We start from the raw sequence: 18,044 nt of genomic DNA, 5'->3' as shown, positions 1-18,044 counted from the left end.
AGGACATCTTTCGTCTCGATACCTTCGATCGTTCAACCAACATCTATCTTGACAAGGCTTTCTAGCCATGACTCCTGCAATGGCAATCACAAATACAAACAAAAATATCAAATTACACTTCATCTTCAAAATTAAATAAATTATTCTTGAACGCTTTAACTCAAATGAATGATAAAATTGGAGATACAAACATCAACTTTTATACTCAAAATGAATATGAGGAATCGTTCTGAAAAAAATGCACCTTTATCTTAACTTTCTTAACCGTATTACCTCTTATTATATTTATAAAACAGTAGGCATTATGTAAAAATATACATAAAAAAAATTAAGTCAAGTTTTTGGTTTTGTTTCATTTAAAACGTGTGTGCATTCTTTATTGTGTAATGTTTGTTCAGACATTGTCGATAAATATTGTGAATAAAATGCAATGCCTGTGAAATACGATAAGTTATATGATAAAAAAATTCAAAAGAGTTTATTCAAACATCCCAAACGAAAGGGTGTTTTTTTGAGAGAAAATGATCTTTAAAATCCTTTTCTTAACTCAATCATTCTTTCAAAATAAATATCAAACTGTTACAAAATTCACCTAAAAAAAATAAAATAAAACACAATACAAATATTTGTACAGTTAAATTAAAAAAAAACCTTAATTTTATTGACTTTGAGTTTTGTTTTGGTAAACGTTATATTTTTTTGTTTTGTTTTTCTATTCGATTTGAATTGTTTGAGATTCATCTTATTATGGCACAATCTAGTAATTCTATAAATATATAGGAAGTTAAGGTATAATAGTAATCATTTATGTTTTACATTAAATACAAAAAAAAATCAGTCACTCAAATCTATTTCTAGTTCCAGCTAAACACTCAATAGCGATTACTGTTCTTTCTAAAAGATTTAAAAGTCTTTTCTCACGTTCTTCCATACGCTTAAACATTTCTTCGTCACGGCGTTCTCTGCGTTTTAAGTACTCAATAAGTTCATAATTGGTGCTATCACCATCTGTTGAAGTTGATGTCTTTCGCTTACTTTTCGATGATCTGCTTGAACTTTCTGATATATTATCAGTATCAACAATGACATCTGGATGTAATAGTGTTGGGTCTATGTTGTGGGGATAAAAATTATGACTCCTGTAAAAAAGAAACAATTTTAAATATTTAGTGGAAGTGTATTAAATTATTTAAGTGTATTAAATTATTTAAATATTAAAGTTAAGAGACAGTATTTGAGATCTTTATTCCGAGGATTATTTAATAAAAAGTATCAATCTAACGATAAAGTATGTTATACTTGCGGAAAATATGGTCAATTTGTTGAATTAATTTTTTGTTTTCTTTAAAAAAAAAGAGTACGTATACGCCATAGTGAACTTTTCAACTTTTTATCTTTAAGGGCTACAATAAAATTAAAAAACAAGTTGTAACTATAATTTAGACAGCAGTATAATAAGCTATGGTGTAGGCCATTTATTGATTGAAAACATGGAAATCGATGAAGTCAAGTTAAAAAATCAAATTAAATAAATTAACCAAACAAAAATAATAAAAAATAAATTAAAACTATCAACAACTTCATCGCTGTTGACTTGACTCTTGCGGCCGTATTCTGCTATTCGATTCACGTGAAAGTCTAAAATAAGAAGCGTTTAAATGGAAGTTAAAATTGAGCTTAAACAATTTTTTTTCTTTAAAATTTCTAAAATAGACGGAAACAAAGTCTTGCTTCGAAATTAAGCGATTTTTCAAAACCATGTTGACGTGGTTAAGTAAGGAAATCTTTCGATTCACGTGAATCGAATAGCAGAGTACGGGTGTTGGTCTATTTGCGACTGCGGTGAAAATGTAGAAGATTTCTTTATAAATGTTTATCTTCCAACGACGAAGCAGGTCTTAGAAGTAAAAAATAAAAACTGATAATGTTTCAAAGATTAGTGTGGTGCATTTTTGCCAACATAAGGTTAATCTTTATCTACAATAACTGGCTTCAATAAGCAATAATACGCCATAACTTGAAGATATTCAAAACATAGCTTTTAATAAGGAAAGGAAAAAAAATGAATTTTGAGGTTGAAATGGAATAGAGTAAGAAGATAAAAGAGGTCCATTGTATTGAAAATTTCTACAACGAAGCACTAACTTATTACTAACATCAACATCATTTTTAAATCAACATTGCAACATTTGTATTTATAAAAGTAAAATAGCACTCAATATGCTGTTAAACAGAATGTTATACTTAGAAGAGCCAATGGAGAACTGACCGCCCAATGGATTACTAACCTATAAGGTTAGAGATTAAATTTGGAGTCGAATGAAAGACAAGATGATACTGAAAATAAAAAAATGGGTTCCCACTTCAAATATAGAAAATTGTAAAATTGTAATTTTTTTATAGTCTAGTATGAAGTTGAAGGGAAAGGAAAAACGTTAAAGTCTCCAAAGTCCACAGCGAAAATGCTAACAAAAAATATCATAGAGTACTATCTCAAAGTTAAAATAAAAAATACAAATCAAATTGAATTCAAGAAAAAAACAGCAGTGAACAAGTTTTTTAAACCAAAAAATTAATTAAAAATGAAAAAAAAAAAAACGTCAACACAAATCGTTTGGATCAAGAAACAAGCCCCGGATAAAAAAGTATGTGACATGAGACAAATGAGTGAAAACTCTCCATTTTTTCTCTGCGTCCGAAAAACGAAAAGGTCTACAACTATGGTAACCCTTTTTAAATGTAAAACAACACTGAAAAAAATTTTGTTTAAACAGAAGCCTTTTAAAGGCTGAAATCTATAAAACCAGAGCACGTGCTCAGGAACATTATTTTTTTATAATAATAATAATAATACTTGGCCTAAATAGCAACAGTAAAAAAAAAAAAAAAAAAAAAACATTATTTTTTTCAACCAAAATGCATCACATTGAATGCAGTTTGAGACTAAAGGACTGCCAAGAATTTGTTCTTATTTTACAGATGGCATTCAAAATTGTTTGAAAAACAGATTACTGGTGGTTCAGCCGGGATAGTTGCAACTTGAAAGGAGCATACCATTTAAAACTGCTAAGCTTATTCTGTCGAACTTGTATAAGAACCAACATTGAAAATAGATTGTAACTCCTCGCCTGGAGAAAAAATGTAGGTACAATTGCATATATAGGTGTTCTTTGAGGACATTGAAAAATTTTATTTAACTTTGGATCAGTTTTCATGAATATGAAATTAGACTAACAAAATCCTAAGAAGATATCTTAATTTTAAAATTTACAAAAATACCTACCCATTATAGTCACATGGAACTAATGTTATGTCATCTGGGTTGAAATCATTGTCTGATGTGGGTTCATGTCTGGAAAAACTTAATATTTACAAAACATAATATTTAACAAATATTATCATCATCAAACTTACTTCACTGCCGTAGAATCAGAACTTGAAGCCTTTTTGTCATGATGCTGTGAGTCATTTACTGTATGACCATTACGAATATAATCTGGCCTGAAATTTTTCTCTCTCTCACCATCGTCATAATCATTAAGTTGAGTTTCAACAAAACTATTTGCCATATATCGTTCTATCTTTCCATTATGTGGATGATCATCTCCAGCACCATTTTGTTGTGCAGCTTCTTTAACAAGTAGTAAGTTTAATGCAGCCGCTCTTCGTCGATGATAATATGATAGCTCTTCTTTAGCTCCCAATTGTAAGCGTTTACCATTAGAACCCCAGGTTTCACCTCTTTGATCTTCGATTTCTTTAAATAAGTACATGTATGGCCAATTTCGTCGAACATGCTTTTCTGGGTTTTTCTTTAATTGTGTGTAGATTTTTTTAAGATTCTCATATCGATTGCAACATTGTTTTGCTGAACGTTTGCGTGTGCTAAATCGATTTAATATTTCAGCAACCATTTCCCAGACACTGGCATGATTTTTTCTATTCGATTGAAAAGCACTTTGAATTCGTTCTGATTTGACTATGTTTAAAAGTGCTATAGATTCGGGTACATTGAAGTAGCTCTCGGGAGTTCGAGGTGCCCTTTGATGCTGACTAGTTGTTGGAGTTTTGGTTTCCTAAGAAATTAAAATATATACATATTTGTTAGTAAAACTACATCATTTCGAATATTAACGTATTTGTACATGCAATACAAGAAACCTATAGAAATTGACTTATCGATTTTGGTAAAATCGAAGCAATGATTTAAGTATATTTTTTTAAGCAGGGATGTAATGTTTTGTTAATAAGTAAACAAAGTGTGAATCTTAAAAATTTTGTTTTGATGCTATAGAGTGACATGTGTCATTTTATTTTTCCTTTATAGCGTTTCTGCAGTCAACACCCTTTCTAGAAACTATCAATAACGTGATGTCAAGTCGGTCAAAAATCTGTGTTGCTATTATTTTTTGGAAGATCAAAAATGCATTTTTTCGCAATTATCTACTTAAAAGCATAAAAAAACATTCTAAGCAAACATTTTAAAATCAACGTTTGTTTATGAAAACACGCATTTTTTGGTTTTCCTGAAAAATTAATTAAAAATTAATGAAAATGATTATACATATACATACATTACATATATTATAAATGTTATACATACGTTTTACTTTCAAAATAACACAAAGTGCCTTCAAATTAGTACCTACAACTTAACAATTTTTGTTTTTTAAGACTTAAGCCTTACTATTTCCGGTTATAGTTACTCTCAAACCATGTACAAAATTGTTTTTTCTTCTGCTGTTGTCGTTTAGTTTTTAACAACTTCTTTAAAATCTAATATTCTTGTGTATACAAAATAAAAAGAGTGTTTAATTTCAATTCTAACCAAGGTAAAGAGAGTTAAAATTCTTTGCCGTTATGCAATAAGTCTTAAGGTTAAGGCACAAACTAGTATTTTAGGATTTGATTGAATAGAATATTTCCTTTAAACATAAATCTGGGACAACTGTTTCATATAGATATAAGCTGGTCAATACTCAAAATGTTATCGATTTGCATGCATTTTTCAAAGTTGAATGTCATTTTCTGAAAAACTACAATTTGTGACTTAAGACCTTATTGCTTTACTCTAAGGAATTTAGTTGGCTTAGGGCCAATTTTTCAATAGTCAGTTAAACAATCAGTTAGTACTTATTCCTAAGGATAGAGAAAAAATCAATTTTTCAACAGGCAGATATAGCTTATTCCTAAGAATAAATCTATCTGCTTCTTTCAGAGACGAATAAAATTATTCTAAGGAATAATCTCAATAAAAATATTGTGTCAGTTGTCAAAGCTGTTTTGAAAGAATTTTGAAAAAAATACAGTGGAAAACAAGAAAACAAAAACAATCATGAATAAAAATGTCGTTTAATTTTAAATATTTTTGAATTTGACAATTTTTTTTTGTTATTCTGTAGAATGAATTATTCTTGATTGAAAAATTCAATGTTTTTATCTGATTGTTTATGAGTCTAATAACTTTATTCTTCGAACAGTTAACTGACTGTTTATTAGAAGATTGAAAAATTGGCTCTTAGAATTAGTTCTTAATTCAAATTGCTTACATTTCATTACTTTTGTTTACATTTTAGAACGGATTTCATAGTCGTTGCAAAAGTTGAAATTTTTAAAAAATGATAAAAATGTCATTTTTCTGACTTCAAATTCGAGTTCAGCACATCCAAAACTACTAGAAAAGTATATTTGGTTCTTGTGGCAAAAACCTTGTTGACCAGTGAAATAAACTGTCATCTGAAAATATATTTTTTTTTTATAATTTGTCATCGATTTGATTTTGTTTTTGTTGTGATAGACGATTTTTAACATTAAAGAAAAAAAAAACGAATAGGGAAATATTAAAAAATATATATTTTTAGATGATAATTTCCTTAAATCAGTCAAATTTCATTGTGAGTTTGATTAAAAAAAATATTTCGTCAAGTCAAGATTTTACCCTGCTAAAATTAATGCTTAAATTGAGAAAAATCTTAATTTGAGTAGCCACTATCTAAAGGTTGTCTTGAACGACAACTTGTCTTAACGAGCAATGAACATGTATTGAAATGAATCTTCTATGTAATTTCGTTAAAAATATATCAACTTGTACCTAACTTTTATTATTCCCAACTTAAAAAAAAAAACAGGGAAAGTAAAAACAATTTTCAACTTTTACTAAAGTTTTCCATAGTTAACTGATACAAGATAGCTTATAAGAGCGAATGCAGTCGTTAATTTTATTTAAATTTTGTAAATTGCTGATTTCTGATACAGATTTCGGGTTCATATTCTTAGCCTGGTAGGATTCCCAGTTTAATAAAGTTCCAACTATTTCGTCCTTTTTTAAAGAATGTATATTAGGTATATAAATATTTTTTATATTTTTTTTAGCCGAAGAAAATATTTATTCGGTGATTGGCATTGACAAAACTATGTTCGACAGTAAAAAGATATCAGAGTCCAAGATCTGATTCTGTGCGTTTTAATTTTACCCTTTATAGGCTATTGATTATGTCGAAAAAAACAGTTTAATAAGGAACTAAGACGTTCACGGGTTTTTACTGCAGGAATCGTTCAATGGGTTATAAAAGAAGATAAAACCGCGGAGTGCTATTAAATGAGAGGGTGGAAACTGAAGATAGGGGTGCAAAAGCCCCCTTTTTGGTTTTTTTCAATATACCTCGTCAACCAAGCAAAATTTTGATATATTGCACATAAAACTTTTTGTAGAGAATTAAATTTCCAATTGGACTAATGTTTTTTAAAAATTGAAAAAAAAAATTCCATACCAAAATAGTCGAAACAATCATAAAAAAAATATCAAAAAAATCGATTTTTTGAGTTTTTTTGCTTTTTTAGTTGTACATTTTTTTTGGGTTGAGATAGACATAAACATTGCTCCAAAGAAAAAAAGAAGATTAAATTTCCTTCAAAATGCTGTACTCACTAAATTTTTTCATTGAAAATTGACCGAAGTATGGCCATTTTAATCTATCTTTTTTTTCGCATTTTTAGTTTTACTCAGTAAAGCAGAAACATTTGAGGGGAAAGTATGATTACTTAAGCACCAAGAACTGATAATGAGATTTTGTAGAGGGGTTAAATACAATCATTGTTTACTATGGGAGGGAGGGTCAATGTCCCCCCGTTTTGGAGGGAGGGGCAATTTTCTAAAAAAAATACTTAAAATTAAAAAAAAATATTAAAAAACAACGGCAACACTTACAGTTTTAATTGATACTTTTTTCAAAAGCTAGAATTATAAACCTAATATTAATTTTAAAATGAAGTATAAAGAAAGTATTTTGTCTATTTTTCAATTTTCTCAAAAAGTAGAAGGCATAAGAACATTATGATTTTCATGATTTGATAAGAAACCAATTAAGGCAGTTTACTTTGTCGATCAATTTCGTATTGAGGTCCACAGTCTTTGTGAAAATTGTACTCAATGTATTTTTAAACTTTTTTTTCACAAGTTTTGACTTTGAAATCGGGTATTTCAAAAACAATTGATTAAAATAACTTCATTTTACTAAAAATGCGAAAAAAAAAGATAGATTAAAATGGCCATACTTCGGTCAATTTTCAATGAAAAAATTTAGTGAGTACAGCATTTTGAAGGAAATTTAATCTTCTTTTTTTCTTTGGAGCAACGTTTATGTCTATCTCAACCCAAAAAAAATGTACAAGTAAAAAAGCAAAAAAAAACTCAAAAAATCGATTTTTTTGATATTTTTTTAAAGATTGTTTCGACTATTTTGGTATGTAAATTTTTTTTTCAATTTTTAAAAAACATTATTCCAATTGGAAATTTAATTCTCTACAAAAAGTTTTATGTGCAATATATCAAAATTTTGCTTGGTTTACGAGGTATATTGAAAAAACTAAAAAGGGGGCTTTTGCACCCCTATCTTCAGTTTCCACCCTCTCATTTAATAGCACTCCGCGGTTTTATCTTCTTTTATAACCCATTGAACGATTATTGCAATAAAAACCCGTGAACGTCTTTGTGCCTTTCTTAACTACATAATCAATAGCCTATTAAACAATATATAAACTCAAAATAATTTTAAAGTTAAGGAAAGTGTTTAACTTTATCAATTTTTTTGGTGTTAAATTAATTTACAAATTAACTTACTTTTATTTAATAATTCACCCTGAATATAAATATTTAGTCTTAAAACTCAAAAAACCAAAAAAAAAAAAAAAAACAAACAAAGAAATAATATACAAAACCTATAAAATATGTAACTGTCTCATGAAACTAGACTAGGGCTGCCAGATATATTTTGACGAAACTAGAAATTGGGATGTAAAATCCCGGACTTTCCCGGACAAATAAGGACACAAAAAAGAGTACAAAACTAGGACAAAAGGAATGCATAGTTTTATAAAAACCAAAAAAAGCGGAACAATCTTTTAAAGATTTAACTAAAAATCACATTTTTAACCCTTGTTCCCTTAGCATTTTTTTCTTAGCATTTTTTTCTTATTTTTTTTTTCACAAAAAAAAAATAAAAGTAAAAATTTTAGCTAATATTACAAAAGTTGGAATGTAGTTACAGTAAAAAAAAATTTAAAATTCCATTAAAATCCAATTGCTCAAAATTTTAAACGATTTAGAGCCAATTTTTCAATCTTCTAATAAAAGGTCAGTTAACTGTTCGACGAATAAATTTATTAGGCTCATAAACAATCAGATCAAAACATTAAATTTTTCAATCAAGAATAATTTATTCTACAGAATAACAAAAAAAAATTGTCAAATTCAAAAATATTTAAAGTTAAACGTCATTTTTATTCATGATTGTTTTTGTTTTCTTGTGTTCCACTTTATTTTTTTCATAATTCTTTCAAAACAGCTTTGACAAAATATTTTTGTTGAGTTTATTCCTTAGAATAATTTTTATTCGTCTCTGAAAGAAGCAGATAGTTTTATTCTAGGAATAAGCTATATCTGCTTGTTGAAAAATTGATTTTTTCTCTATCCTTAGGAATAAGTACTAAATGACTGTTTAGCTGACTATTGAAAAATTGGCCCTAAGTTTAATGATAACACCGGCACACAAAATAAAAAAAGTGTCATGTACCAGGAACCAGACCTATCTTTCTATATGTTTTTGGGCACGATGAATCCGAATTTCAAGTCCGATTGCCCCGGTCACCCTCCAGTTTTGAGCTGTGACTGCATTTTGTTTGGATTTTTATGACTTTTTTGGAGTTTTTTGCATTTTACTCAAAACTGGAGGGTGACAGGGTCAAACGGACTTGAAATTCGGATTCAGCGTGCCCGAAAACATATAGAAAGATAAGTCTGGTTCCTGGTACATGACACTTTTTTTATTTTGTGTGCCGGTGTAGGTAATTGAATAAGGAATGAATTAAGAGTAGCATACAAAAAATGAGATTTTTAAAGGCTTCAAAAGAGTACAATCCCGGACAATTGATAGAAACTATCCCGGACGTCCCCCACACAGCCAAAAAAGAGTACATGTCCGGGAAAACCCGGACGCATGGCAACCCTAAACTAGACCAAAAGACTAAGCTCTGTGTTGTTAGTTTTTAATTGAACTAAATTAATCGATTTTACTCACTTCTCATTAGAATAATAATAGTATGTATAATACCGCACTGATCGCTATAAATTACAGTCAACAAATCTATAACCATGTGCGCGCAGTCCACAGTTAAAATGTAAAACAAATCTATTCATATCAAAAAGTTCAACTCTGGGTGTCAAGTCAATATAAGCGGATAATATGTATTATAGTAGTTGCCAACAGCGAGTAAGTACCTAACCTACCAATACTTCTATACCCTAGAAAAGGCTATTTAAAACTTTAAATTATACCGTTGGCTCGTAAGTATTATTTCAAAAGCAACAAAGAATATTATTTTCATGATCTAAAGTTCATGTAAAATAAGTCAGTAACAAAAAAATGAAACAAACAAAAAATCACATTTAAAGATATTTGAGAAAAAATATATGTATGTAAATTCCTTACCATTGAATAAATAAATATTTTTTCCTTCGATTCAAATCGAACTGAATAGAAGCAACACCACCGTGTATAGTTGTAGCAGAAGTCGTAACCGTAGAAGACTGCCACCAACCAAAATTGAGTCTATTAATATTTGTTTAAGTTAACCTTTAACCTCAACTGCAGAAGCAGAATACGAGTAAAATATCATTGAAAAACTATTTCTGCATAAATTCAATTCAATGTACGAGTACATAAAAATATTCAACCGCTTGCTAAGCTAAGCAAATATAATACAAGTATCTTATTCCTATTATAATGGCCAGCCAGATAGATATTTTCGGATACTGATGATGATGATGATAGATGTGCAACTGTAACACTATTTTCTTTTTTCACTCGTATAGGTATCATAGAAGACGAACATTTATTTTAAAAAATACAGAATTTCAAAAATTGAAAAAAGCAAAAACAACGCAATGGATTCTTAAAGAGTATTCAAAAAAAGAAAATAAATCTTTATACAAAAATAAAAGTGAAAAAGTAGAGTAGCTCTGCGCTACCAACTAAGTACTCGGACGAATGCCAGTTATACACTACTCAAACACAATTTTATTTTTGAAGACGCTCTGTGTACGAAGAGACGACAGTGGCAACGGCAGCGGCAGCAGACATAAGCAACCAGTGCCAGCGGTGGCGATGTCGATGTCGGCCCGCTTGGTGTTACGATCGTTAGCTCATATCTATCCCCATACCATCAAAGTATCCCAAAAATAACCCCCTACAATTCCAATTCAATAGTTCGGATCGGACTGTTTTATAAATATACCCTATACGATGAACGACGACGACGACGACGGCCAACGACAACGACAGCCAGCGCAGCGTCGAGAATTTTTTCCAGAGCGCGAAGTCTGTCGGTTCGATTTTGTGTGTAAAAATTGAGCGCACCATGCGAGTGTACCGCAAACGGGACTACTCGTAGAAAAATGTTGAACGATCGTTGTTTTGATCGTAGCGTAGCAGTATATTACTTTACTTTACCGTGCACTTGTAATCGGCGTTTTGTTCTCTGCTCCACTATAGTATATGAATGCGACACGGACGAAGAGTAGAACACAATATTCCTTCTCGCATTGCATGGTGTTAAAACTTACGGTGACCATCTTTTCAAATTATTGTATTACATTATTACTATAGTTTGTAATTTCTTACATTTACAGTACTATTGTCAATGTTTCAATACTTTTGATAGGCAAATCTTAAAGCAAAGAAATATTGCTACTTTATTTCATTCAGTGCGTGTTGATTGATCCTCTGATAACATTGTTGTATAATTTTAGAAACATCACTATCACAAAGTTAAGTGGAGTTAGTCTCATAGGGCTTACAAGAACATTCCCCAAATGTCAGTACCGTGACATCCAATTTTTTTCAATCGAATACCTTATTATATCTTACATAAAGAATTACTTGTGTAAACTCGGTACTATAGTACATCGGTTCTCAACCTGTGGTCCGCGGAAAAAAAATTTCAGGGGGTCCCCGTCAGCTTTTCCATAAAGCATCAGAAATACGTCTTTAACATTATTCTAATGTGACGCTCAACAAACTTCGTTTTTTTTTTATCATTTTTACTAGTTTCCTCACTCATTGTATTGCATTTTCTTACCCCTCTCAATAATAGATACATGAATCTAATTTTAATTACAAAAGGGCCACGAAGTACTTTTCTTTTTAATGACATGGGCCTACTAACTACTGCCTGCCTGCCGGAGCAAAAACTAATTTTTTGGAAATTCAAAATTCTATACCCTGCAAAATTCAATGATTTTTTTATATTATCTTTTTCCACCGCTAGGGGTCACGCATTGAAATGCAAAAATGTATGTTTCCTTGAAAGGTATTTAAAAAAAATGTCAGGTCAGAGTTGATACTAAAAAGAATTATATAAAATTAATTAAGGAACTAAATACTAAACTAAATTTTTAAACTGAAAAATAATAATTAAAAATGTTTTTACTCCGTACCTAGGCCCTGACCTATCGTTTGTTTTTAGGCTCATTTTTTAGTTTTCAATTGCAGTAAGGAATTACTAATGGAGGCTTTTTAATGAACAATAAATGAATAAATTAATAAAAAAAACCAACAAATTTCATTAAAAAAAAAAAAAATTAATTAAATAAAAAAACAAAATGCAAGTATGTGTTTTATAAACCCATTTTGTTTTTTGTTCTTTTTCAATGCGCGAATGCGCGAACGCGACCCTTAGCGGTTATTTTAAAAAATTAAAAAAAAAATAAATCTTTTTATACATTTTTGGACCCAATGCAACTTTTGCGGGGGGTACGAATGTTTTTTAATTTTTCAATTTTATTTTTTCCACATACAATGTCGCTCCAGCCCAATGGGCAGGATTCACAGTCAGCAACAGGGTATAATTGTTAATTTAAAGATTCATACTCATAATAATAAATTAAATTTATTCTTGAAAGGGGTCCGCCAACTGACAATTTTTTTGTTAGGGGTCCACATACTCTCAAAGGTTGAGAACCGTTGCTATAGTAATTTAGTAGACTGATACTGATATCAAATTTAAAAAAATTAAATGAAAATATTTTTTGAATACTGGAGCCCAAAAATGTATTCTATGTGTACCAAAAGAAGTTTATCCAAGAGTTAACTTTAACAGCGATAGGCTTTGATGCTGAGTTGTTTCAAAAAATTATTATGTTGCTACTGAGTTACTTAGAAGTTTTAAAGCATTAAATTAACTTAAATGTTTTAATTTTAGTAGCGCATAGGTTATACCTAATTGCATTCTAGCCAAGCATTGATAAATACTTTCAGCTCGCGAGTATTTAACTGCAAAAGTTAAACTTGCTCAACTTTTGAAAATTTGGAGTAACTGCTTAATAACTTTGGGTTAGACTTTTAAAGCTGAAACACAATCGATTTTGACAACTGCGAAAAGTTCAACTATAGGAAATCTGTGTATCCACACACAATGACGCTTTTCCTACGTACGCTTTTTTTGACAAACGTAAGGAAACGTAAGAATGCGAGCAAAAGTTCAACCAGACTGAACTTTTGCTCGCTTTCTGACATTTAACAGACATAGTTACAGTCACCCACATTATTATTGCGCCAAATGTGAATAAAAAAAATTTTTAGGTACTCGTAAAAAATTCAACAGTTTTCAACAAACTTTTTTTTACCAGAAGTATTTTAGTAGATAACCCTAAAATTAAAAATAAGCAAAGTAGCTATCAGCGGTATGATTAAAGTGAGGTTGGTTTGGCTGAGATAAATTCCAGATGACACATGTGGACATCCTTTTTACTTGCGATATAGATACTTAATACCGAGTTTTGCATTTTTAAACAAATTGAAGCTGTGAGCTGTGACAGCAATCAAACATTACATTACGATATGGCTACCACAAGTTCGTCTCTCAGTCTGCTTGTATAAGGGGATAAACGGATGGGCGAACTACTTCTAGGGATTCTACTCTGCAAGGGTTTTTCAAAGTGATTTAGTTTTTTTGGGCCTATCTTATACGATTTTGATTACCAAATTCAAGTGGAAATCATTAATATCGGTCGGTACCTGTCATGCTGTCGTTGTTTTTTTTAATTCTGAATTTTTCCCAAGCTAATAAAACAATTTCAATGAAATTTTTGAAACAAATGCATTTATGTACTCTTATTAATATAAATAAAAAAAATGTTTGTTAATATAAATACAAAAATTTTTTAATACCTGCCTGAATGCTTTTTTTTTTGAAAAATCAAATTTTTTGATTTTTATGGAAATTTTGGTTTAAGTTGTTGGTCAAAATTACTAAATTAAAATTTGATTGAAAATGTTAGCAACTTGAACTGTAAGAGTTAGTATGTGCCACACAGTCGTGCATTTTATTTCTTTTCTTTGAGATTTAAACGAAAATTTCTTTTGGATTTTCGTCGGATTTAGTTTTGGGGTCCTTTAATCAATCTTCTACTTCCACTGGAAGATTCGACTCCAACATCCGTAAAATATGTTTAAATAATTTGCACTTTGTAGTTTAAAACATTTCTTAACCCTTAATCCTCCAGGGGTGCAATTGATTAAAAAATGTGATGCTACTGTAAGATAATTTTGATAAATAAATTGCTGAGGCCTCTTGCAGTGTAATATACTAATATCGTATCCGTTTGGCCCATTAACTTGTAAACACCCTGTTAACTCGGTTTTTGAAGTATTTTCTTTTAGTTCATGAGTTTTGATTTTTCGATCGACTGGAGAAATCACACTAAGGATTGTGAACGATGGAAATTGAGTTTCAGTCATCGTTGTGGTGAAATTTTCTAAATAGGTTTAGGAAGAGAAACCTCAGGTTTCTAGATTCGGCCCATTTCAAGTTGGTGTGATGAAGGCTTTTAAATTTAAAGTCTTCTGATTGACAACAGTCAATTACGGGTACTAATAATTATTCATAGAGAGATGTGATCTCCTTGTCTCTCTCACAAAAACACTGGCTGAGAGCTCTCGAGTCTGACATTTAATATTGATTGTTTTTATTGTTTAAACAATTTCATTATAAATATCTGTTTCTTCAAATAAAGGGCGTATGGTCACCGTATGTATACTATTATTTTGTTGCTTTGTTTTAGTTAGTTTTTTTTTTTTTTTTTTTGTTATTGTTTTTAATAACCATATGCAAAGGCTATTACTCTACCAAGATTATAACTGGAACTTCAACCCTGTTTCTTTCTAACAACTATATCGTCATTATCATTTTCATAACGATGCAAACTAGGTTATCTATGAACTAAACAAAACGGAGACAAAATTCTTTATCGATGATGTTGATGCGTTAGAATGAGAAGAGTACCCTACAGGCTATATTTTTTTTGTTTTGTTTTAGTGTTTTAGGGTATTTTTAGAATCATCATTCGCATGTATCTCCCTAAAAACATAATGAAGATCACTAACAATTTTAAAACCATATGGTGAGTCAGCGAAGAATGATCTTCATTCCCATACTCTCGTAAAAGAAAATTCACTTGTACCTATATAATTTTATTTACGTGTTTGAATATTGAAAAAGATTTTTCCAAAGCGTATGCGCAATCGATGCCTTATATCTAGCTATATGGTGCGGCTTATAGAGGGATGAAGTTATTAATGGCAGTAAAGATGCACATTGTGGGATCAACAGAGGTTACTTACTCATGTTTATTCTAGATCACCATGCTGAGCTGGCGCATCTCTCGAAATCAAATACAAAAACCTCATTCAATTCCAATTGCACAACAACTGTTTAGGTTATAATCTGTAAGATACATTTTGTTAGTAAATGTTTTGTTTTAGTTTTTTTTTTTTTTTATTTTTTGTTATTGTTTTCCTCTGGCATATCGGCTGAAAATAGATTTTTATTTTTAACATGCTTCATCTAAGTTGAGATATTCGTTAAATCGCGTGGCTCGTCGTTAGAGAAAAGAGAATACCCCTAAGTTTCTGGCCAAAATAATTGTAAGAAAAATTTTGTTCGATGCTTTTAGTTGGATTTATTTTGTTCTTTTTTTTTTTGTTCCTGTTTATGTTAGGTTTTGAATATTTTTAACTTTTTAATGTGATTACATTCTCCTATATGTATTAAATTTTATAGCGCATGCTTAATTATTAGTACCTATTCTGATTTGTTCGATCCATGGTAATTGGATTTATAAAAAAGGTTATTTAGTATGATAATTGAAGCTTTTTGAATGAGGTTAAATTATTTGATATTTTGTTTTATTCTTAGTTGATCTAGATTTGGAAAGACTAATTAAATTTTAGAATTTTGTTCAACTAGGTTTGAGATGATGGCGACAGCTAAAAAATTTGTTTCAATTTTGTATTAGGGACAAGGATACGCCGCCGATATCTTGGCTAGTAAAAAATAAAACTATTTATTTTTTGAGATGACTCGCCATCACTATCATTATCACTAAAATGAAACTATTCTGCTTAAGCCTGGTACGCAGCTCACGCTAAATTTTAGCCGAGACAAAATTCCCATACAAGTTATCGATAATTTGTATGGGACTCATTTTATCCCGGCTAAAATTTTTCGATAATTTGTATGGGAGCTAAAATTTAGCGCGACCAGCGTACCAGGCTTTAGAATCAACGAAAAAAGAATGAGTGGCCGAAGAACAATTATTTCGAGCTTACCCGAAAAAAAATTTCTATTAACAAATTCTTTGTAAAATGTATGGGTTTTAACTTCATCAACAAGTTAACCCTTTCGGACCCAGCGTTGCTCTCATGTAACATATTTTTAAAAATTCGTAAAAAATATTCCATTAAATAATTTTAAAGGTTTCGATGGCTTTATTGAAAGATAATAATGCCTAGTTACTGGATTATTTCAAAAAGTTAGTCAAATACCATACCTTTAATTTTTTTTTATCAAAAACGGCACTGAAATTCACATTTTTTACTTGCGATATAGGTACTATAGGGCAAGTTTAGGATTTGTAAAAAAAATCGAACTCGAGATAACAATTTTACATGACATTACGATGATGGAGAATGCCAAAAAAGTGGGTCCGGCAATTCTGTCTGTCTGTCTGTCTGTCTCTATCTGGAGCTGCAGCCTAAACGAGTGAAGTGATTTTCTTCAAACTTAGTAGTTAGCAGTTTTTGGTGATTCCCTAGAGGGGAAATTGAAATTTTTTTTTTTATGACCAAAACTAACGGTACCTGCCATATAACGGAAATAGAAAAGTTAATTTTTTTTCAAAAACGGCTCTAACGATTTTGATTAAAATTTTTGTGTGTAGTACAACACATAAGAGCCAACTTTTTAAATAAAAAAAATATTTTTTGTACCGTTATTAACGGTACCTGTCATAGAACGGTTTTTTTCGTTTCTGAATATCTCGTACAACATTAACCCGATTCAAATGAAAATTTTTATACAAAAGTGTGTAAGTAAAGATAATATTAAAATTTTAGAAAATTTTCAAAAAACGCATTTTTGGTTTTTTAAAAAATATTTCAAAGTTTTTTTTTGAAAAATCAATTTTTTGAAAACGGATTAATGAAAAATTTTGAAATTTAGTTTTAATGTGTAAATTAATTATTTCTTCAAAATGGCATCCCAACTTTTTTTTTGAAAAATGTTAAAAAATTTGTATACAGGGTGTCCCATAGTAACCGCCCCAAATGAAAACCATGGATTCCTGAGGTCATTTTAAGTCGAAAAACTTAAGAGGTAATTTTCTCGTTTTCGTCCCGTTTTCGAGTTACCACGATTTTTATGATTTTTTCTCTTTTGTCCTTTAACTGGCCTTATCTTTGCCAAACTACGTTTGATTAAAAAGATTTTTTTTGCAACCAATCAAGAATTTATTGCAGTTTAAGTTTGTCTCAAAACTTTTTTTTCTGCGGACAACCGTTTCTCCACAATTTTGCATCAAACACAATTTTCTTCGTTTTTTAAGTTGTTTTTTACACTTTCATATCATTTAAGTCAAAAAAACACGTTAATGAGTATACATTTTTTGTGCTTTTTATTAAAGCCCAGTTTATTTTCATATAAAATTAAGTTTTATTTCATAAAAAAGGCTACTGAAAGTAATTAAAAAAAAAAATAAACAAACTGAGTGAATGAAAAAAAAAATAATTTTTAAATAAAAAATTAATTTAAATGAATTAAAAACTTTTTCTGAGCAATTGTGGTTAAGAAAAGAACAAATAGATAAAGCTCAGAAAAAGTTTTAATTCATTTAAATTAATTTTGTATTGAAAAATTATTTTTTTTTTACTTCACTCAGTTTGTTTATTTTTTTTAATTACTTTCAGTAGCCTTTTTTATGAAATAAAACCTATTTTTCTTTATGAAAATAAACTGGGGTTTAATAAAAAGCACAAAAAATTAATACTAATTAACGTGTTTTTTTGACTTAAATGATATGAAAGTGTAAAAAACAACTTAAAAAACGAAGAAAATTGTGTTTGATGCAAAATTGTGGAGAAACGGTTGTCCGCAGAAAAAAAAGTTTTGAGACGAACTTAAATTGCAATAAATTCTTGACTGGTTGCAAAAAA

General features: G+C 29.8%; 1 protein-coding gene across 2 annotated transcripts; it reads right to left on the bottom strand.

Moving 5' to 3' along the window:
• Positions 1-649: 649 nt before the first annotated feature.
• LOC129908881 (uncharacterized) lies at positions 650-10,997 on the bottom strand. 2 transcript variants are annotated; one of them, XM_055985697.1, is made up of 4 exons: positions 9,987-10,997; positions 3,415-4,076; positions 3,284-3,361; positions 650-1,139 (listed from the first exon to the last, which is right to left on the bottom strand). In XM_055985697.1, exons 1-4 carry the CDS (start codon positions 9,987-9,989, stop codon positions 839-841), a joined length of 1,044 nt encoding a protein of 347 aa, XP_055841672.1. In that variant the 5' UTR covers positions 9,990-10,997; the 3' UTR covers positions 650-838. The 2 variants fall into 2 exon arrangements, with proteins under 2 accessions (XP_055841672.1, XP_055841673.1); XM_055985698.1 differs by having other exon boundaries at positions 652-1,139; positions 3,284-3,352; positions 9,987-10,987.
• Between the last annotated feature and the right edge of the window lie 7,047 nt (positions 10,998-18,044).

This window comes from Episyrphus balteatus, chromosome 2, assembly GCF_945859705.1.
Source record: "Episyrphus balteatus chromosome 2, idEpiBalt1.1, whole genome shotgun sequence".
Classification (NCBI taxonomy): Eukaryota; Metazoa; Arthropoda; class Insecta; order Diptera; family Syrphidae; genus Episyrphus; species Episyrphus balteatus.
The sequence above is the reverse complement of the archived record's forward strand: the minus strand, read 5'-3'. Positions and strand labels throughout refer to the sequence as shown.

Coding starts and splice junctions, on each gene's coding strand:
- LOC129908881 (XM_055985697.1), bottom strand. Junction 3,362..3,414: donor TCTGATTCTACGGCAGTGAA/GTAAGTTTGATG, acceptor GTAAATATTAAG/TTTTTCCAGACATGAACCCA. Junction 1,140..3,283: donor GTTCCATGTGACTATAATGG/GTAGGTATTTTT, acceptor TCTTTTTTACAG/GAGTCATAATTTTTATCCCC.